Here is a 23,357-nt window from a genome sequence, read left to right on the forward strand (position 1 = left end):
ACCGTTAATTTAATTATATGAAATATCCTTTATTATTAAAACGGTTAATTTGTTAATTTCCGCTAAGCGGTCTCACATTATTTTAATTTGCAATATAAATTAATTACATGTGAGATTTTAGTGTGAGGAAAGGAAATGGTAAATGATAGAAACAACTTGACAGATGAAATAAATTCTGACCAGACTGGAGTAAATAATGACAGCCTCTACATCCAGAGGTAGGTAGGTTGATGTTGTCTTATCATCTTCATTAATTTAAACTCCATTTTTGTCTATCAAAGGCCAATTCTTTGTCTTCCTTATAAGACACGACGATCACCATCTCGTTAATTTGTTCAACGTAAGCTCTTCTTGGTCGTCCCTTTCCTCTCTTTCCTTATATCTTCCCATTTATGTGTCTTATTAAGTCTCCAATCATCTTGCCTCTTCTGACCTCAATAACTATCAATATTTGTCTCATTCCGTGACTCATCTTACTTGTTGTTATCTGTTACGGCAATGAAATAAAAAAATATACACAAGCGCCACAGCACCTTCAGATTTACCTACTCTCCTGAGGAAAAGTCTCCTTTTCCGCTTTGCTAGAGCATGGCTCGGTGATGCTCTATTTTTAGGCAAGTTACGCATTGCATGGAAAACCAAACATAATAGTGGGCAACCGCGTATAGCTTCCGTTATCATCAGCTAGACTCTCAAGACTTAAATTTCAACTTTGTCAATACAAGCCGAAATTACCCAAAATTCAATAAGTACTTTATTTGAATAGAAACTGGAAATGATATCCAGCTGATCAATAAACTCAGAGGCCACGGGGCTATGGCGGCTTAAAAATAATACTGACACCAGGGTTGATAAGGTTGGTAATCCACTTCACAACCACAATCCACAACTCACATGGTAGAAAAAGAATAAACGCAAGCCAAAAAATATTGGAAAATGATTTGCTTTTAATGTAATCTGGTTATAAACTCTTCTTCAGTAAATCAAATCAAGTAAATCTAAATACTAAACCTAAGTTTTAAACATATTGGTAAACACCAGGAACATTATTTATTTATTAAACATTATTGAATGTTACATAAACAAACAAACAGCACAATCTCTTCTTACGTAACTCCGTTTATATCTGAATAAATCCCAGAGTAACTCAGTACCCATAAAAGCCAAAAGATTATCATATCTCAGAGCCATGGCTGTGGTCGGGAGATCTCGTCTGTGATTTGTTGCTGAGATTCGTTGTCGGTGTGTAACGGTTTGTATGTCTACCGCGACGTATAATCTAGGGGTCAAACCAATCGGGGCTCCGTACCACTGCATATACTCTGATAAGTACACATATTGAGAGCTACTGAACGAGGCTTTACGAGGTCGCTTGGAGGAGGTTATTTTGTTGTTTAACGTAACTTTTATTTGTTAGTCGCCTAATAATGTCTGCTGTTGAATAAGGTCTTATTCAACAACATATACCAGGACAGAGTCCTGAGTTTCTTTGGGCCCGCGATCTCCATTGCACTGTCTACAGAAACACATTATTGGGGGCCAGATTGTAGGTAAACGTGCTAGAGGAAAAGCACCAATTAGGTGGGTGGAGCAGCTCAAACACATATATCATAGGACCGAACCCAGTGGAGGAAGTTTACATATAATCGCGATCCTCAGCAGTGAGGACACAACAAAAAGAAAGATTCAAAAACACTATACTATACTATTAATATAATCAACCTTGAATGTTAGATACTTTTCATTTCTATATTTCATTACAAAGCCATTATTTTCGAAACATCGCTCTATATTGTCACGAACAAAGACACGACCGAAAACAACGTGGCTTACTCTTAAGCAATGGATAATGTAATGTACTATGGAAATTGTTGTAACATCGCTTTAATTTAGACCAAACAAAACCTTGAGCGCGTGGTACCAAAGCATTCCTTAAACAATGGGAATGCATACTAAGGCGTGCACTATGCCTTTAAAGGATAGGCATGACTCGTAGACCACAGGAAGTCTTACCGATACCCATGTCACTCCTTACAAGACGACAAATTACATCACAAATTATCCGCCTTTAATGAATTAATGAACGCCTTACGTCGATTTAAATTGCCCTGTAAGAATTTAGTCACGCTAAGTTACATTGAAGTCGTAAAAGCGAACCTGGATATGACCTGGCCGTTTATAGGATCGTTGAATTCAGATTAGTGCAATTAATGCAGTAATTGCCTTACAGCAGTTTACTTGTAAGGTAAAAACCAATCCGTCACTCCGACCACATCTTTCTAAGACTGGATTCACTAAAAAGCTTGTGTACAACTTTCTCAATTATAACCGGAGGAAGTACATTGTGAAATAAGTATCGCCTAATGATCTATAAGCTCTCGGGTTTCACAGATCTTACACAATCAAGGCCACTTGTCACTGGTTTATTAAATACAATGCCTCATGTTTCATTTCTATAATATCACTTGGTCTTACGATAATAAGAAAACGAATATATTACTTTGACATAAAGAAACGTTACATAAATGGGACAAAAAGGAAAGAGCGTTACCGATACTGCTTATCTCAGCCATGTCGTAAAAGTCGGCTAAGATTATGATGGGTGAAACACTTACTTTACTTTAGACGCGATTGTCGCTAAAAGTAGATATGTGAATTGTCACTTGTAAAATGATAGGATATATATGTATATATATATATATATATATATATATATATATATATATATATATATATATATATATATATATATATATATATAGGAGGATATATAGATATATTTAAACTAATTGCATTACAGATTTTAACCTCTTGATGCCAATTCGAACAACCTTCACATCTCGGTTTGCCGCAGTAATTTCTACCAACTAATAAACCAATTGCAGTCCGACCAATGTATGTCAAGTCTGATGATTGTCTATTGTTTCCAGAACACAGAGAGCAATGAGTTCACTCCGGCAGTGGCGGCGACATGCAAGGGCAACATTATGTCCATCAAGATCAACTTCAACCAGGGATTCAACGGCATCGCACACGCTAGGGAGTTCAGGTATTTACATTTGTTTTTAATCTAAAATAACACTTATCGTCGCTTTGTAGTCCTAACCACGTAAGTGCCTTGTTGTAAAATGTGTACTTTTCTTCTACACTGATATGATTTTCTTTAACGAACCTGGAGAAATTTGAGACCACAATTTTTTACCTGGACTGAAAATAGCTTTTTTAACGTACCTTAATGTAGACTTGCCGCTTTTGGCATTAACTACTTGGCCAGACAAATGTGGAGCGCTTAGGACTCTTAACCGGTACTGTCGCCTGAGGGCGCCCGGTTAGGCGCGAACCTCGGTTCAGGGCGTCGTCTGAGAGCATAATATTTGAAAGAATTAGTCGACTCTTGTGGGTCGATAGCGATAAGCGCTGAATGAGGGAAATCGTCGACCACACCAGCAGGGGTCAATATCGGGGTTTTGAATTATCTGTTGTCGCGAGCTGATTGGCCGCTTCTATGGCTAGAGCTATCGGGTCCCCGGGAAATTGGGCCGTCGGGAACTGAAACTAACAATAAACTAACTTTGCTAATAAAAATAACATCCAAATATGAAGTATGATTTTTCATACATACTTGAGTCGAAGTTATAGGTAATCGTCACAATATTCATATGACTTCGCAACGAAAATGACTGCAAGTTGTCTCTTACACTTGTGACTCTGTCCACCCCGTTAGGGTTCACAACCGAAAGGTTATGTGGCAAAAGGTCTCCGAATTAGCATAACGAGCATGAAATTCATATAAAAACTGGATTTCTTATCAATTACATTACAAATTATGTAAGGTCCAACATAATAATGTCAATTGATTGACTGCCGGTGAATATTATTTGTTAAATACGTATATTATTCGAGATATGCTTTTCTGATATTAATCCAGATAGTACGCTCATAATATATTCGCCAGATAACTTGGCGACTGTCTCTGTATGAGATGGCATTTAAAACCAGCACAATAAGTGCAAGAACAAAACCTGTCGAGTTGTGCAAGGCTTCCATAACATATTTGATCAGGCTACTTTAAGTACTTGATAAATACTTTTTCTTTTGTTTAATTATTATTTTATACATTCCGCGAAGGGAACGCATGTCCTATAAAGAATTAGACTTTGATAGACAAGAATGGAGAATGCTACACCGTCAAGATGATGATGATGATATTATTATATTCGAACCTATAATATTATTAATAACGTGATATTATTATAAACGTAAGAATCACAAATCCAATTCAATCAAAAACCGTACAAAAAAAAATAGTTTTAATGTAAGATTATTGTAGAATCTCTTATTGCTACCTATTGAGCTTGGATTCGACAGAGGATTACAATTCTTACGTTAATATTGCCCTTGTCGCGGCTGCGGCTCGTCTTGTCCTTTTGCTTTCTTCTAGTAAGTGATAAGACTGCAGGACAGAACCAAATATATTGGATATAATTTGATTCAATTTATGTACTGAAAATAAATGTATTTTTAATGAAACCCATTTTCTCGTTCAAGGACTCCGGCGTGTATGACGCAGGGTAACGGCACGGAGACACTGAGCTTCGATATCAACCTGATGGCTGCACAAGGGGCCCCAGACTACTGCGGAGTCTTTTGGAACAATGTCAGTATACCAACACATACGCTTAATCTTCCGATCTGGTAGAGATTGCCGTTTAAAAAAATGTCTTACAAAACAATCAGTATGCTTGCTGGACACAGACTATAGAAAGCCGGAAAAGCTAAAGGAAAGTTTTGATTGCAGTTTCATCCAAATCAGTCAAATATCGAATATTAATCTCGGTTGCCTGGACGAGATTGCTACTTAGCAATAATGCTGCATATAGAACGTTCTATTTATCTATCTTTTGTTTTTGTAACTTTCTATTTCCTGTGTGTGCAATAAAATATTGATTATGTTATGTTACTCTACATTTTTCAATCGCATGTTAGTGATTTTAAACAAAAATGTTTATGATGATGCTTAATATGATAAGGTTTACAATGAGACATTAGACGTGGAAAATATTTTTCTATCTATTCTTACATAAGACTATACTGATTCAAATATCGCTTAGATCATTTGACTGTTATAATAACAATATAACACTCATATTGAAGATGCTCATTGGAAGTAGTCATTGGTATTTAGATAATACTACTAATGTTCCGCATTTGTTAACATTATAATATAAACAAAATTGTCACGATTATGACAATAAAGAAAAGTCATTCATTTGAAATATACCAAAAGATTGCAGTACCTATCTGCTCTACATCATCGCTCTAGCATCATTCATGGGGTTCAAACCTATAAAGATATGAGAGGCACGTGATATCATTTTTTTATGATCCAAACATAAACTCGAAAACAAATTCAAACTCTACGGTTTAGCCAGCCCATAATTCAAACCCATATCTTTTCGATGTAAGTTACGCGTTCTCCCATCTTTAATATTAATATACTAATTATATTTAAAAAAAAAGAAATTTTCTTTTAAAAATTTCAGCGCACTGATGAAAGATCTCTGCCGCTGGCGGTGCGCGTGCACAGGACTCTCGAGTTGGCAGATGACAAGTTCTACGTCATAACATGCGGGAAGGCTGGGTTTAGGAACGCCAGGTAATATAGTAAAGAAATAATAAAACTATAAGTATATGCCCCGCTCTGCTGGACACTGGCCTTTCCGCAATCAACCGGATTGGCTATAAAGCATATTCCACCCGGCTGTTCTTTCACGGGTTGATGAAAATGTTTGGGCCAGTGGCCAACCAGAGCTTTCCTGAGAAGGCCGACGACTTGGTTAACGATTATTGTCGTAAGTCAATCGCCAGGTCCAACGATCCCGCAGACATTTTAAGCAAAAGGACAAATATACATTGTTTTAAGTTTACGCGGTTATTATCATAATTAAACCACATAATAACGGGTTCTTACCGCGTTTAAATGGGGATATGAGACTCCCGATATTTCGACACTGTTGCAAGTGCCATGATCACGGGATGACTGATGAGATTGGAGTGGAGTAGGTAGATCCATAATTTTCTACGGGCAGACATATCTGTCTACCCTCTTTCTTTGCCGCTTGTTTATGATAAGCGCGGTAAGAACCCGTTATTATGTGTTTTAATTAGGACAAATATAACACAAATTTTATGTTTTATCACAGTCAAGATGAGACTTTTCAAAGTAGAAGGTCCTTCAATAGAGCTGGCAAAAAATCTACCAGCTTAACTTATTAAGCTTATTTGTTGCTGTACTAGTTTATATTGTTATAATGACTAAAATATAAATGTATTTCAAAGCAATTCACATTTCACTAACATAGTTGGCTCGATTATTATAGAAGGCGATACGGCTCACCACCTATCACATTTGTCTAACAGAAAGCTCAGGCGAAGGGTGGGTACTCAGTTCATCTTGCGATACATATACCTCTGACTAGCCCAATTGATAATACAATTGTAAGCTGTTATTTTCAAAGGCAATCGTTTTATTTAAAAAACAAAACCTCTGTTTGCTTTCCAGAAACGAAACCTCTCTCGTCTCCCTACGAATGTTAAACGAAGATGGCAAGAAAGTAATGAATGCTGCTTTCGGCATGCCCTACACACTGAGAGCTGAAATTAGCAAGTCCGATGGTAACAACAACTTTTGTCTTTTCTTCTCCTTTCTCTTCGTTTCTTCTTTCTTCAACTTATTAAAAAGTACCTTCATGTTACAGTACCTTAATAAATTAATAAGGAGATGTAGATTTACGTACTTAAGTCTTAAAGCATCAAATAAGTAACAGCTTGAAGTGGTTTTTTATATCCCGGTTTCTAACCACATCCAACACGTTCGTTTTGTAGCCGACATCAGTATTTTTTTATTTTTTTAATTTTACTTTCAGGTTCATACGGAATTAAACTAAAGAACTGCTTCGCATTCAACATGCGAAATAATACTGTCGAACTCACCGATAGCAAAGGGTAAGTAAAAACAATCTTTAAATTCAAGGCAGTAAGATAAGACAATAATGTTTAACATGGTAACGATTAATAAAGTAAATAGTAATATTATTAATTCTAATTGTAATAATTTTGTACATTATTAAGAATTTAAGCATACTTATTGGGACTACCTGTAGACAATGTTCTTGCAAACTTAATTAAGTATTTAAATTGAATTGAACACTTGAAAAGAAAACAAGAGTACTAAAAATTTATACCAATATTGCTTTTTTAGAATAATTAATGTCAATGTGGCCTTTATAATCCCCTGGATGTTCTTTTCTGAGTATTTCAAAAATACATACCAAGGTTGACGCACACAGAGCTGGGAAGCTTTTTTTTTTTGATGTGACTTATCATTGATTTGCCGCAAATGGCATTAACTACTTGGCCGGAAAGAGATGGGAAGCGTGTGTGGTATACGAGGGACCGCTCGCTTGTCTGATTTTGGCGCTCTGTGCAGCTTGCATTATTTTGTATTTAAATTAATTCCAGATGTCCAGTAAAGCAACAATCGGTCACGGTGAAGAACGAAAACGGAGCTGCAGAACTCCTGATTGCATCCATGTTCCGCTTCCCAGACTCCTCGCAAGTCAACTTCCAGTGTGAAATTGGTATTTGCAAAGGTATCTAACTTCATTTACTTTTTTATTATTATTCTGTCTACTTGTGACTCTGCCTCTCTGTATCAGAGGAATGATGAATGTGAGTACGTAACTGATAAATCTACAGCAGTACCTATCGATTCTCCTATTTATTTATTTTTCGTTTTTATAAGCAAGGATACTGACCAAAGGTCCTAGCCAAAGTTCTCTTCATTAGCATACATACATTAGCCCACTAGAATAAAAGCGTAATACTTACTTTGTAAGTTTTTTTTTGCATAAGCCAATAAATATCATGTGATTGGCTTGTGTGAATCTACGTATGCGTTGTCTTTCTACATAATTCTACTGACTGGCATTTAGGGTGTTAGTGACATCGTTACGAATACTAAGGCGGATGATTCAGACCATGATTCTGAGTTGATATTAAGTGGTTTTTCTTGTCGGAAAATTCATGAACATTTTAGTGTCTTTTTTAAATTATTTTGCTCCATACTTTTGCGACGGAAAACTCCACGTGATATCAACTCAGAATCATGGCTTGAATTATGTCTTAAAGTTTTCGTCGCGATGTCACTAATACCTTGTATAAAGGAAAACACTTTGAAAATGAAAGTACTAATATTTAAGTTTAAAAAACGATATCTAATATTGCGTAACTACGTTGCAATAGATTAGTAAATCATATGGCTATAGGACAAGACAAAAGTGGACATTTACCTGATTCTCTTTTTCAAAATTTTTAGGTAGCTGCATAGCCCCGGATTGTGCAGAAGATGGCCGCCCTGAAACCAGCGGTGACGAGGAAGGCACCGTCACTGCTTCCACTGGCATTTTTGTTCTCGATCCTAATGATAGCGCAGGTAATATAGACGTAGTTTCTTTAGTCTATAAGTGATAAGTAAGCTTTATGTAGTAGGTCTTCAAAAACAGAAATGCCTCTTGATACATTCAGCACTCCAACATAAGTATACAGATTTCTTCGGGCGTTACTTAGCTAGTGGTTCGTTATGTTAGGACACTGACAGTACTTCATAAAAAAATACACTCCATGTGTAATCGTACACTCTTAAACACGCAGAAATGATAGCCCTGCATATAAAAATGTTCAGTAAGTACTTAAACCATTTTCTCTAAAATATAACTATATTTTCATGAGACGCATTGAATTGAAAGATCTTTAACAACAGTTTCGCTTCAAAGTCGCCATCATCGTGTTAACTTCAAAAGAGAAAAGCTCTTTACAATTCTTCATACAGTACCATACTCAATAAATTGAATTAATTGTTGTTGCAGTGGTAGCGATGCAATGTGCAGAAGGTGGCGTGCGGCCAATCTGGTTGCTGTACCTGGCCATCGCGCTCGGAGTCATGTTCCTCGTGATGTTGCTCGTCAACTGTTTCCTTTGTACTGCCATGACTTGCTCCTGTGCCAGAACTGATGTAAGATAACTCCTCTATTGCTTGATAGCCTGGTACATTCAGCACTCTAACAAGTATACAGACTTATTTGAACACTCTTGGGGCAAGTGGTGACTTATGTCAGGGAACTGAAAGTACCTCATCAAAACCTATTAATTTTTACATGCTATGTGTGGTTTTACACGCTTCAATCTATCACATTTTAAGGAATATAGTGACTGAATATCATTTCAAAATCATACAAATAATTTGACCATTAGATAAGTTTCTAAAACCTATAATTTCACTATTATAATAAAGTAACAATTCTTTAACGCTGTTGAGGAAACATTCATGAAAACTATAATCTATCTTTAATCATTACAATGTCAGACCTGACCTGATCATCACGAAACCAAAGAAAACAAAATCTTCATTTTGGTTTTTCTTCCTAACAATGTGACTAACTAGCAAATAATTGATCATTTCTAGGTGATTGAGAAGGATCCATCTGTGGTGGAAGACTACGATCCTTACCGTAGTTGGCACGGCAGTCAATACGGAGGAAGATACCCATCATCTACCATCCATTCGGCCAGGTAAATTCTAAATTAAAACTTAAAAACACCATCAAAAAGTACTTACTTAACTTTTTCATAATTGTGGAAAGTGCATGCGTTTTGTAGCGAGTATTGTAGATGAACAGTTGACCAAAAAAGTTGGATTTCAGGCCGTTTGTAAACCGATGATCAAGTAAACTATTAGCCCAGACGACACCTCTAATACATACATATATGTAACTACTTACGTTTGATTTCATCTCCACCTTAACTGTTTATTATAATTATATTTTATTGTCGATGATTATGATTCATCGCATAATTTACTCTATCTTCATAACATTTGAATATACTCAACCATTTTATTTCGTTTCAGGTCAGTGTCAGACAACAGTGATCACTACGCGATAGTACAGTCTAGACCCGGCAGTCGACATTCTGGCATGCATAGAAATAGACATTAAACATTAGACACGCGCAGTATTTAAGTCGTATGACTTGGCAAAACGGAGTAGAAATCGGTCATCTTATTATGTGACTATGTTTATTATCGCTGGCATTCTTATTTTAAATCTATATATTTTTTTTCACAATCTCTACTCTCTTTTTGCCAGTGTTCGTATGCAGATGAGCATTTTAAATAGCGACTTTTTGAAGAACAAAGGACACGACAACACTGTCCTCAAGGTAGCGTAAAAGCGATGATTTTGTAAATAGGTAACTAGGGTCCATAAAAGTATGTTAGTTGAATGTCTAACCTTAATTATCATCAAGTTTCTATAAAGACTGGCATTTCAAAGACACGCATTACTTGGTCAGCTTTGCAGAAACTTGCTGCTAATTACAAAGGCTTTAATGTTTCTTTTTGTGTACATTTACTACATTATAACCGAATGGTGCTTTGAATAAGGCATTAGATAATTAAGTAACAGTAATAGATGTAGCTTAATGTTACCTTTGATAGGATATGGATGTCTTCAAATGAATTATACTTGTGCCATTTTGTATGTCATGTTATGTACCTTTAGGCCATATCGCCTTTCTAGATATTAATATTTATCGATACTTCAATACCTGATCAATGCAACGAATCCGTCCACATTGTAAATTATTTTCGATAAGATTATATAATTCGGTAAAAAGGTATATAATAAGTTTGTGCGTGTAGAATTGGTTATTATGTGCTATGAACAAAACTCGTACAAAAATCTAAAAGAACACATATTTATAATGTTTTTACCAGCTAAAATTACTTATAGAAGTTAGATTTAGTTAGAACAAGTTTTATTACGTAAGCTAATGAAAATACCACATCATCACTGTGAATTATTAGTAATGTAAAGTACTTAACTGTCCTATTGTCTTACCTGTCCTAGCTTCTATAGTATAGGCATAATATTTGTAGAAATCCGTCAACTGTGAAGAATAATGCTTACTTACATAATACTAGTAATGTATAACAGTAAGTAACTACGTAAATACAAGTATAATTATTATGTACGGAAGGAAATGATAAGCAAGGCATCCGTTGCAATTTATCATTTCAGAATTGCAATTAAAAATAAAATGCATATGCACATTGTAACAACGATACTTACTACACCAATTATGACTTTGCGTTTTTGTTAGCAACTTAGCATTTTAATGTAATGTAATTATATAAGGATAGCTTATTTATCGTTTTGACGAACTTTTTAATAAGCGCTCAAATATAAGTAAGTCTTCCTCAAATTGTACAGTACGAATAATCAGTCATAGCAAAATAATCGTAATAGACACTTTTAAACAAGTAGGAAGTATAAATTTATTCCTAACTTATTTTATAAGACAGATTTATGACTGTGAATTAATAAAAAGTAACACAATTATTTTCTCTTGTTATTTCTACGAGACCCTTTAATTCTCTAAATTATTTGCCTAGTTCCGACTACATTAAGTTCGATTTTATTAACTAAAATTCAAAATATAACACGACAGTGGTTGAATTTAAATTAACTACTTACCTCCTTCTATAACCATATGACAGAATCATTCGCATAAAAAAACATCTTTACTAATACTAACCGCGTTCATATACTTAATATATGGAGAAATGTCTCCATTGTAAAGAAGCAATTTTCTATTTTCGTTTAGAATTATCGATTCTCTGTTTTGTAATATATATAGGTATATACCGGTAGAAAGGTATCATTCTCATATACATGAGATTTATGAGACCAAAAATACCATAGTGGTATTGTATGGTATAAAAAATACAAATGCACACAAATCATTATTATTTATTTAAGTGTTCGACACTATCTTTACTATTACATACATTATCATAGCTGACAAGATTTAGGCATATTGTACACATAACTATTAACAAATTTGTGACAAAGTACCATAATTGGATTACAAAATTTCATTACAATTGATAATAAATATATTGTTGTTTTAAAAATATATACAAGGGTAAGTTCGTATAGAAATCGAAAACTTACAGTGTATTTTATTTTAGCTGCCTTTTTAGATATTGTGATAGACACCAATAATTGATTAAGAAATTATAATTACACTATAATACATATCGAAGACAAATCATCTTAAAATATATAATAATATTCACTAAACTGACTACACTACTAATGATATTTTATATACACAGACAGTGTAGCCTAAATATTTGGACTAGAAAATATTTCATTGTCATGTTATGTTCAAAAAAGAGTAACTTATTTTGACTAATAATTGAAAGTACAAAGCCCTACTATAAGTTGAAGTTCTCATACGATAACGCTTTCTTCTTCTATCATCGTGTGTCTATGGCACAATAATTTAATGGAAAGTATAGTAGATACATCTCTCTTCTGTTCCATTTGCCGTAGTCATCTTATAGTAGACGCTATGTAAATGATCATTTTTGTAATGTAATGATTTCTTTCTATGGCACTTCTAATAATTTCCTTCATGTTTGAAGATTTTCCTTCCATTTTAGCTTTGGAAAGTTTCATTTAAGTCTTACTTTGTTATAAATAACTTATGTAATACATACAACAGAACATTATAAACATTGCAACTTACTCTGAATTTACTTTACATACTTTCATCAGGTATAAGTGTAACCCATAATATTATGATTTGTACCCTAATTCACACACTACCGGTTGCCCATAAATATTTATAAACTTCATGCGATTGATTGTAAACATCAAAGTAGTTTCTCTTTGCCTCAAATTCCATTTTCCTTTAAACAGTTTATTTTATGATAAACTCCACACTGCTATGTCTTCCAACCAGTGACATTGCAATGTAGGTACCTACGTTTATTTATATAAATGAGGGGCTGCATATGGGAATATATTCTTTTTCATAATACACCCAAGTTCTTTATAATTCCAAAGGGTAATATAATATGCCAACGATTTAAAACTCTACAAATGTTCACGATAAAATTCTCTCAAGTGTTTCGTACAAATTATTATATTTCGTTTTTCCCTTTCATGGCGAGTTAAAATATTAAAAAAAAACTGTTATTTCAAAAACAACCCCCGTGACGTGATTATGTTGATAATTGTAAGAAACTATTTGACTCATTTCAAAACCAACTAAAAATGTCCCAGTATACATTATATAGTGTGTGAAATCAAAAATTAAAATACCTATTTACTGTTTGGCCAATTTGGGTTCCTTGTGTTCTAGGATGGTTTTGGTGACTTTTTCGTAGAGGGACCTCTTGTATATGCGCGGCTGTCCGTCTCGGAGACCGTGAGGGTAGAGACCGAATACTGACTCGTCGTCAAACCAGGTTGATGTAGGCTGAAATATAAGAGAAGGCGATTAAAGTCGGTGATTTCTGTTGATTATCTGTGGTTAACAACCCATTGTGAATTAGTGGGGTAGCAGTGTACATAAGACGATAGGTCTGACAATAATAAAAACAGAAAAATCAGAAGAAATAAGTACTTCAAGATTTGTATATCTTACTCCGTAACTTCGTAAAATGATAAATGTTTTAATGCAAAAGCGAAGTGTTATAACAAAAATGTTATCACCCAAGAAAACAAATCATTACAAACATTTATTAGATGAATTAGCATACTGGCACGAAACTAGAAACATTTAAAACTGGAGCAAGGATACCAAAACCTATTGCCAGTACCTACCTAGGCCATTCCCAACTCTTGTTGAAGGATAATTATAATATAATTATCAATTTATACACAAGGTTTACAGTTACATGGCTGGTCAGGGACAACATAAATCCTTCTTCTACGCATATGAATAGTTGCACCTATAAACTCACCTTCGTAATCCCTAAAGGGGTGAGCAGACCCATAAGTACCTAACAATCTTTTCTGTACGTGATGTGTTGTAGATTTGACGCATATGGCATAAACTTAATGGCCAGACACTTAATTAGAAAGCTACAAACATAAGCATCACGCCTGTACCCCTGAAGGAGTAGGTAGACGTGTATAGAATATACATTATACACGCACTTTTCGCCAGCTATGTTTAAGTCCCATGTAATAGAAGGCGAGCCTATTGCCGAATAAAACTTGCAGCTACATTTGATTAGAAAACTACAAGAAGTCATAAGATGGGTATGGCGTCAAGTGTGCCCATCGCCTAGGTTCGTCATAATTGAAAAAGAACACAATCAATTACGATATGCCATCGATACTCAGTATCGACATATCCAAGAATTTTCACTACTGAAAGCGTTCTATATTTACTCCCTCCCAGTTCAGCATAGACGCAAAATATTCAATGCTGTTTATCACTTCGAGCTTATATATTTTGTAGCAATTTACGCACGTAATATTATTCCTCATTCTACAAAATTATTGCGTATGTCAGACAAAAATAAAATATCCTGCGTGGATCAAATATCCAGCTTAAGCTCCCTTAACCAAGTCTCTGCTGCATCCGTCACACAATGCAGCTTGGCTATACCACCTCATGAACATAATATAATAAGTACTCACTATAGAACCGGAAAATTTATTTGATAAATAAATACATAGGTAGGTGCGTCTATTTCTGAAAATTAATAACCCCATAAGAGTACGTACAAGTCGCCCACATAAACATTTAAATTAATATTTATTACGTGGGTTTACGTGGATTGACGTCACTTTCGCCCTTATCACAGTTGACAAACTCAGCCAAGATGACGTCACACTGTGTATTAGAAGCTAAGGTTTCATGGTATTGACGAATACCTACAAGTGACACTGACTTTAATTCCAGGATTGCTTACCTAATAACGAAATCTGTTCATTACATAGATGTAATACACATTTGATCTACTTTTAATATGGCTTCTGTTTGCCCAAGTTATAGGTATACGTAATTCAATTATTTTAGCCTACTTCTAGTAGGTAAGTAAAGCTACATATAAAAGCGTGGACTCCTGTGATCGTATTGATAAAATAATTTATCAAATATCCTTTATTGCACACAATCAAAACATATAGACATTTAGCAACAGTACAAACGACGAATTAACAAACTTACGAGGACTTTAGAAAGCAGTACTGTTTACAGCTTAAATGATTGCAGAACAATATCATTTTATCAACTATTAATAAAAAAAATAAGCACAGTCCGAACAGATCGAGTTGTGTATAATAAATACAACTAAACAATACATTTGTTTACATTTGTTTGTATACAAACAGACAGAAGCACGACCCACAGTACCTACCTACTCTCTGAATATCTTCTCAAGCGTGTGGAGATTTTGTTAAATAGGTTAGGTAGGGTCAATGTGCTAGTTCGCTGACCACGTCCAGTTCCCGACCATTTGACGTACCGCTCTTTCAAATTGTCGGAAAATAGTAAATACTGACAACCTTAAGACCAAACAAAAAATTGATTCAAAAAGTAAATAACTTATGTAAACACACGCAGTCCCACAGAGACCAAAGTGCATGCATTAACTCGTTCAAAAATACAGAAGTTGGTTGTACCTAGAATATTTCTTTACAGAAAATCTTATAATAGATTGTGGTTACGTACATAATGATTTCTAAAATAAAATTTGATGAATTGATCATCATTATTTTTGGGCTTATTTGTGTATGGGTTTCACAATCACAACTAACAAAACTGAAAATTCAATAATGAGCTGGATTATATAATACCCTGGATTTACTGCTCTTTTTATTTACAATTGTAGATCGAAGCGACGGCATACTAAACCTAGCTGATATTTTTTATAAGGATAAAGGGTAAATGTAATGAATAACAACTACCTATACCTAAATAATTGCCATGAAAGGAAACCTTGAAAGTATCGGAATTAAAGTTCACAACAAGAGCAATGGGAGGTAGTAACTCTTACTAAGAGACAGGGATTATAACTATCACTTCAAGCTCAAGGTTTTGTGAATAAAGGCCACTAGATGTGATGTGTAGCTCTCAACTACTTTTTAATAGGTAGGGTCGATGACCTGCCGCGTTCATTAGTTTTATTTCATGAGTGTTAAGGGATTATTCCTATAATATCGCCTCCAATTGAAAAGTTTAGACAACTTTCCACCAATAGTAAGTACCTACTGCACATTTGGAAGAACTTTTGGAAGAATTTGTTAACTTTTCCATCAAATACCTAACTGAATTTCCCCATATCTATTGGTCTCTAACCTGGGCAACTAAACCCTCAGGCCTGTTGTCTTAAACGTTAAACCGGGTAAGAGCCTTCAGCGCTCCCCATTTGTCCGGCCAAGTAGTTAATGCCATCTGCGGCAAATCTACAATAAGTCACGTAAAAAAAACGTATTTATTTGCTCCTTGAAAAGCTAGTAACGTAAAATACAAAGTTAAAGTACCTTTATACATCAATTCTTAAAATTCAACACACGCTAGCTACTGTTGGCAAAGTAAGAAAGTGTTACGTCGTCAAGGTCGTTCTAAGGCAAATTACTAAATACAATGTGAATCTAGTGCAGGGATCGCCAACTAGTACAATTGGGGGTCCATTTAAAAAAATATATACTTGCATCTGTCACTGTTTTGTAAATACAATGACTAGCTACCAAGGATGAATCAAATAAACAATAACTAGGTAAGTAAGTACCCAATATTAATGCAGAAAATGATGTTGTTACTCTGAACAAACTGTCAGAAGTCTGTAGAAATTTACATATTGAGGTTCTTAGTTTCTGGGTCCGCTAAAAATAGGTTTGCGGACCACGCGGCCCACTGTTTGGTGACCCCCGATCTAGTTGAATAGAACATTAAAGTGACACTCTGAGCATTATTGCTCACCATAAGTCCATCATGTTACTAAAACAATCCGAAAAAAATTCTACCTTCCACTATGGATATTACGGAGCACAGCTTATCAATGCAGAAAGAAAAGTAAAATAATACTGACCTCAAGTTTGAAGTTGACGATGTTAGCTACCGTCTGGTACTCCGGGACAGTCACCACCCGGGACACTGGGAAGTATCCGGGGAAGCTCGCAGTGATCTCGTAGTGACCCGGGGTTAGTAGACGGTAGTAGTCGCCGAATGGTCCTGATAGTTAATAATGTAGGATACTAATTGCGACGTATAATAAAGTCGTAAAGCGGTTGTACCTATAAAGAAACTATCTAAGTTGATCAAATCAAATCAAATCAAATATACTTTATTGCACACAACATACAAAACAAATTCACACAGATGAAGATAGATAGATTGATCTGTGATTAGCAGATATAATTTCAGAGATATCGGACTCTTTTATCCGTCGTGTTTAGGGTGTAATATTGTAGCATTTTTTTTTCAACCTATTTATTTTCAATATTGGGAGACACGTCTAATAAAGTAAAACAGATTTTAGATCCCGTCATTCACAGGAAGTTTCGATAAAAACATTAAAAGATAAGTATCTTAAGAAAATTATCATAACATTCAATTTTAATACAATCTGTAGCAAGTGGAATTACATAATGCGTATTGGAACTGTAACCTATGTCTGCGCGAGAGATGCAAACGCGCGTTTAAAAACATCGCTACAGCAGCTATTAACAAACATTTGTATCGATTCAGTCGCAATCTAGTATAGCATTTGCATTGATTCCGACACACGTACTATAGTGACATTAGACAGTGTTACTATAGTAACATTATATAAAACAATGGATATAAAACAATGGAAAAACAATGTAATGGCATCGCCTCTGTATCGCTGCTTTTAGTTCTAATTCAAATTCAGAACATATTTTTGTTCAGGTCATTTAGGTAACATCGACATTCTTTACATAACGAACGTCTCATCCACCTAAAACTACTGCAGTTACTCACAACCTGATTATCCGAGGAAAACTCCAAGGGCCATAGGAAAAAAATATAAAATATTGTTAGGTAAGTATACAATTCAGTAATTTCGCTGTCTAGTATTGGTTCTTAGAAAGGAGCACGTATGAATAAAGTTTGACTTTGTGCGCTTGCATAGATGCTGCAATGTGACTGAATCGCGACAGTACCTATCGCTGCAATAAGTCGCAGTGTGTAAAGGGCCTTAGAAATTCAAGTCATCCCGACCAAGGAAGTGGTTACTTAATCTCATCACTGCCGATGAAAAGACTAACTTGCAGCAATCACTCACATCCTAACAATGGTTTAATGACTTCATTCTGTTTTCATACTACAGCAATTACCATTGTTCTACTACTTACACATTACAGGTGATAGGTTGATACGACGTAAGTACCTATAATAATCATTTCCGACAAGAAAATTCTTATAATCTTCCTTATTGTTGTAATACTTGTTTGTGCGTTTTGTAAATAAGCTTCTAATTTTGATATTTACACTTCAAACAATAAAATGAACAACGTGGAGTCTGAAGGATAAGTTACGAGAAAGAGAAGCAGCCAGTTGAAAGGCAGTTTTGATTGAATATAAGTTTTTCTAAGGTTTCTTCTTTCTGATCTTTACGAAATAAATATATCACTATGACTTTGTACTTAAACGCTGCGCAAATGGTTATGGTGTAAAAATATAACCAAAACAATGTGTTTATTTACTCAAATAGTATTGGGAACTGAACTGATGGGAGAGAAATAGGCAGTATTTATCCTCATAATTATATTGCGACATTGACTTTGATTTTAGTGCTATCAGTGACCATACAGCACCTAATAATAAGAATCTTTATATGCTATCCACTATGCGCACGTGAATGTTATGATAATTATCGTTCGTATTCAATGCCAAAACATTGTCCACCTTCAAAACAACATCTACTTTTTGCCCTAGTACAAAAAACTTTAGATATTTTTGTCCAACGTAAATAAAAAAATATATAAAGCTTACCAGTAGTGACGTCATGGCGAATAGGCCGTGGGAGTGGTCCAGTGATGTTCACCACAGATATAACAGCGTTCTCAATGAATCCAGAGCCGTCGCTGACTAACCCCTTGACCCCAATGTGTGCCTTTTCCAAGTACGACAACATTGCCTCCAGGTTCCTCTCCCATTCGTTGAATAATTTACTCTCAGCTGGATACTTCTCGCAACCCAACTCCAGGGTTATTTCAAACGCATTTGTTGCAAGATAATTGAAATCTTGCATTCCTGGAAATCACGTGTTACATCTCACTATATTATGCACTCATATTCATCTTCAAAAACTACCTATACAATAAACAAAACACTAACACAAAAATTGCTTATCGAGACTTATGTCTTAACTATTATCATTCAAATTAGCGAGCATAAAAAGAGGGGACATAACAGAAGTGGCGTCAGTAAACCAGTCCATACCTCACGGCTAACTAGTTAAAATATAAATGCCACTATACTATACAATGAGACTATGAAATAATTCATTATTCTTCACAGATCAGGAAGCTTGGTTTGCTCTCAATAAGTGTAGCAAAATGTCACGGAAAACGCCCAAGGAAATCGTCGTGAAGGGTCTTCTAAATATAACTACGGTAGATCTTAGTAGGTCCATCTTATTTCATTGTAACAAAAACAAGTATTCTAAATATTATCTAAACAATTGTATGGAGTAGCGTTTGAATGACAACAAAAATATTTCTCACATTAGATCATTACTATTATTATGATTCAGATTAGTAAATAGTAAACGCAACTGAAAAAATAACAATTCTCTAATTAGATTTAAGAAATCCCTATGCGATAGGCGTACCTCCTTTCAAGCTGTACCAAGCCGCTCCATTGGTGACCCCTCCCTGTTTCCCGAAGTTGTACACGGAAGATTCATCGGCACTGGTGACGTGGCATCCTTGTCGGGTCGGTGAGGCCATGTCCGCATGGTTTGTGGCATATGCCAACGCCAGCTCCCTAAGGATATTATAAATTTTGGTCCATAACTTGATACTATATTATAAGTTGTACTCATAATCAACCACATTTGAAATATTAATACAGAATGTCACACAATCATAATATACCTAATTATAATAAGTGATAATTTATTATTTGACTTTTAAAAAGTTGTCCTGAACAGCAAACAGCTACTTGATTCAAAACGTCACGTCGCGTCGTCGTGGACTAAAAAACAAACCATTTAAAAACTCTTGTACGAGTACTAACTCACTCTATGTATAGTAGTTCTAGATAAACAAACAAAACATACCATAACAAAATGCAGAAGTATGTCCAAAGATTAGGCAACAGGTAACGTTACGTAACGAAAGACATATTTCTTAAACTCGTGCGTAATGGTAATGAAGCACGTGACCAGAATCCGCTGGGTATAATTTATTAAATAGACTTGTCTTGGTAATGGTATCTCCGGTTCGAGTGAAGATGCCAGGGAAATAATATCAGGTTCCTATACGAAATAACTTTGGCCTTTATGTATCTGATTTAGTAGTTTAACCTTTTAGCTGACCAACTGATTTACTTGATATGAAAGGTCCTTGCTCCAATAACTTGTCAGTAATAAAGTTTAAAGACGACTCGTCAACAGGATTTCCTATATTTAATAATAAAGTAACTATAAACAGGGATGTTACTCATTCTGATGTGTAATGGTTTATAGGAACCAGGTTCTACAATATGTTTATAATTTTGTTGTTCATGTACATACATACATAAACTCACGCCCGTAATACCTAATGGGGTGGGCAGAGCCACAAGTAATCAAAGACAACTTGCAGCCACTGTTGATACGAAGTCCTAAGCTGGATATGATGAACCTTATGGTGATAAGGGATCAGCCTATCGCCCATAACATTAGTCCATCATGTTAGAGGACACAATCCCTCTGTCGGTTTTTACGGCCGGTTTTCATGTAACTTGTTATATTATTGAGTTAGCAACAGCAAACTTTCATTTGATCACGTAGACTAAGCTGTAAAGTTTGCCTGTTTCTGACAAATAGGTTAGGTACTCATCTTTAAAGTCGTAGTCAAACTATGTCAAATGCTTTCCAGTAAATGGATATGTCAGATATATTTTTATATACTTACTAACGATACCTACTACCCATTTCCCTTATATGTTTTTAATTTTTACTATTTATCTCCAATACAAAGCAAAGTCGAAAGGAGTGGAAAAATCAAGGGGAGGCCTTTGCCTAGCAGTGGGATCGAATAGGCTAAATAAGATAAGATCTCCAATACAACTTGACACCTAGACAAGCCCCAGAACCGTCAGTTCAGACAACGTATAACCAGGGAAGTTGATCCCAAGTACGTATACATTTACTTCAGGAATAAGGTTCAATATTTTTACCTACCTGAAAGTCTCGTCGTCAGGACTGGCAGAGTACTCGGACACCGGCGCTCCACTCTTACTTTCATCGTAAGGATAGTTCGCGACCAAGTCTCCTCCGTGCATAGCGGCACTCAACACGAAGGGAATGGACATGATCCATCTCATAATAGACCGTGTCTCCGGCTCGAGCTAAAAAGATACTCTGGTTTAAGGATCGTGAAAGTAGAAAGTCACAACACATAAAACAATTTAAAAACATTCAGAGGAATATTAAGTGAGTGATCACTTTGACAAAAATCACTTTGTGATCCCTAGTTTGGTTAGGACATTATAGGCTGATCACCTGATTGTCCAAAAAGTAAAAAGCTCCGTGCTTCGGAAGGCACATTAAGCCGTTGGTCCCGGTTATTACTTACTGATGTAAGTACGTAGTCGTTACATGAGTCATGTCAGGGGCCTATGGCGGCTCAGTAATAACCCTGACATCAGGGTTGATGGGGTTGGTAATTCACCTCACAATCCACACGATAGAAGAATTAATGAATAAACCTTTAGCGTAGATATAGCACCCATATCGAATAATCCGTACTACCATACTCATACTCATTTCGGTAATATCCGTTGATACATCTTCAGGATAGTCCCGAGAACTAAAATATGCGTCTGTAGCTTTTTTATTTGGACCATAAATTAAATGACAAAACTATAAGCTATCGGCCTTGCACTAACATCAAGATGTTCGTCAACATTAAGGCAAACTTACCGGAGCAGTGAGACTAGTCAAATCCTTCAGTATGTGGCTGTTGTGGCTGATGCCCTGTTTTTCGAATTGGAAAGTAATGGCATCTAGATCTGGGAAGTTTCTGTTCAGGTCCACCGAGTGATTGTTAGTGCGACCAATAAGATAATCTTGGCCCCCCTAAAATAAATATATATATATTAGTTCCCATGATAAAAATAAATAAATTTTATAATAATATGGATATTAGTGAATCAGTACATAAAATAAACAATTTGACTTACTTATATTAAAAAAAAAACAATCAACGTTATTCACTTGATCTAACTATTTACATCGATTTATAGGTGTGTAGTTGTGAGATTTATATATCATTCATGCAATATAGGCATTTATTTAATTTACGGTCACTTCACGTAACTTACCTTATCTAATAAAATGATTAAAGTATTCAACGTAACTTGCTTATTACTATATTTTTTAAGATAGATCAACTGAACCCTATTTTTCAATTTAAGGAACTTGTAACAAAGGTATATTCTACCTGTTGCTTTTATTTCTAAGATAGTGTTCCTATCATACAACGTTTTTGTTTAAAAATATGTGGCTTACCGTGTCTGTGGACAGCTGCCAGCCATCAGGATTCATGGCAGGCAGGAGGTGGATCCGCGTGTTATGTATCAGGTTCCTGATGCGACGGTCCCGGGCCAAATACTGATCACATAGGTAGTTTGCCAAACCCAACAACAGCTCCCGACCAAGGACTTCATTCCCGTGAATATTTCCAATGTACTTAACCTCCGGTTTGTCTAACAATTTAAATTTTATTATTTACTTCTTCAAGACGATTTCAAGTGATGCATGAAAAATACACAAATACTTACATGGCTGGTGGAATCCAGGACTATCGGAAAACTCAATAACATATAGAGGGACTCCACAAACTGACGGCTCCGTCAACGCATACACTCGAGTAATATTTGGACATTTCTCGTGAACTTCTTCCAAAACTAAGGGTAGTTCTTCATTATTATGATGCTTCCAAACAAATTCGGCGGTCACCGATACCGTAAGAACAAAAGCAAAACACACAATCCTGTACAAAGCCATGGTGTTTAGTGTTTGAAACACTTTAATACACTAACTTGGTAGAATTATTTAATTAAATTAACATTATCGACACAGCGAATCTTAACAACACTGTCCACGTCGCACGAAGTATCGATCGATTTTCCCGCGAACGAGATGTGTGAGGGGTGCAGATAGGAGGGGCGAATGACGCGCGTAGATAGAACAACGTGGCGATATATACCTCTCCCTTTTACACTTGAACGAACTTTGACATTTGTTTTACTCT

At 35.4% G+C, this 23,357-nt stretch overlaps 2 protein-coding genes across 3 annotated transcripts in view; one reads left to right on the forward strand and one right to left on the reverse strand.

Moving 5' to 3' along the window:
• LOC126366871 (uncharacterized) overlaps positions 1 to 11,459 on the forward strand; it is a 32,540-nt gene extending 21,081 nt beyond the window's left edge. The window contains exons 2-11 of one of the 2 annotated variants that reach the window (XM_050010203.1): positions 2,931 to 3,049; positions 4,549 to 4,657; positions 5,544 to 5,656; positions 6,563 to 6,675; positions 6,927 to 7,005; positions 7,522 to 7,652; positions 8,378 to 8,494; positions 8,928 to 9,073; positions 9,524 to 9,630; positions 9,968 to 11,459. In XM_050010203.1, the coding sequence (XP_049866160.1) occupies positions 2,931 to 3,049; positions 4,549 to 4,657; positions 5,544 to 5,656; positions 6,563 to 6,675; positions 6,927 to 7,005; positions 7,522 to 7,652; positions 8,378 to 8,494; positions 8,928 to 9,073; positions 9,524 to 9,630; positions 9,968 to 10,055 (1,122 nt within the window). In that variant the 3' untranslated portion in view covers positions 10,056 to 11,459. The remainder of the gene's footprint in view (positions 1 to 2,930; positions 3,050 to 4,548; positions 4,658 to 5,543; positions 5,657 to 6,562; positions 6,676 to 6,926; positions 7,006 to 7,521; positions 7,653 to 8,377; positions 8,495 to 8,927; positions 9,074 to 9,523; positions 9,631 to 9,967) is intronic. The other variant, XM_050010204.1, reaches the window with a different exon arrangement.
• A 393-nt stretch (positions 11,460 to 11,852) lies between these two features.
• Positions 11,853 to 23,263, reverse strand: LOC126366870 (carboxypeptidase E-like). Its single transcript, XM_050010202.1, has 8 exons — positions 22,885 to 23,263; positions 22,613 to 22,809; positions 22,025 to 22,180; positions 21,284 to 21,450; positions 19,727 to 19,881; positions 18,886 to 19,146; positions 16,958 to 17,100; positions 11,853 to 13,389 (listed from the first exon to the last, which is right to left on the reverse strand). The coding sequence occupies exons 1-8, from the start codon at positions 23,108 to 23,110 to the stop codon at positions 13,237 to 13,239; spliced, it is 1,458 nt and encodes a 485-aa protein (XP_049866159.1). The 5' UTR covers positions 23,111 to 23,263; the 3' UTR covers positions 11,853 to 13,236.
• Between the last annotated feature and the right edge of the window lie 94 nt (positions 23,264 to 23,357).

Source organism: Pectinophora gossypiella, chromosome 5 (genome assembly GCF_024362695.1).
Source record: "Pectinophora gossypiella chromosome 5, ilPecGoss1.1, whole genome shotgun sequence".
Taxonomy (NCBI): domain Eukaryota; kingdom Metazoa; phylum Arthropoda; class Insecta; order Lepidoptera; family Gelechiidae; genus Pectinophora; species Pectinophora gossypiella.

Coding starts and splice junctions, on each gene's coding strand:
- LOC126366870 (XM_050010202.1), bottom strand. CDS start 23,110: ATGGCTTTGTACAGGATTGTGTGTTTTGCTTTTGTTCTTACGGTATCG. Junction 19,147..19,726: donor TTGGTACAGCTTGAAAGGAG/GTACGCCTATCG, acceptor CGTGATTTCCAG/GAATGCAAGATTTCAATTAT. Junction 13,390..16,957: donor TCGTCAACTTCAAACTTGAG/GTCAGTATTATT, acceptor CTTATATTTCAG/CCTACATCAACCTGGTTTGA.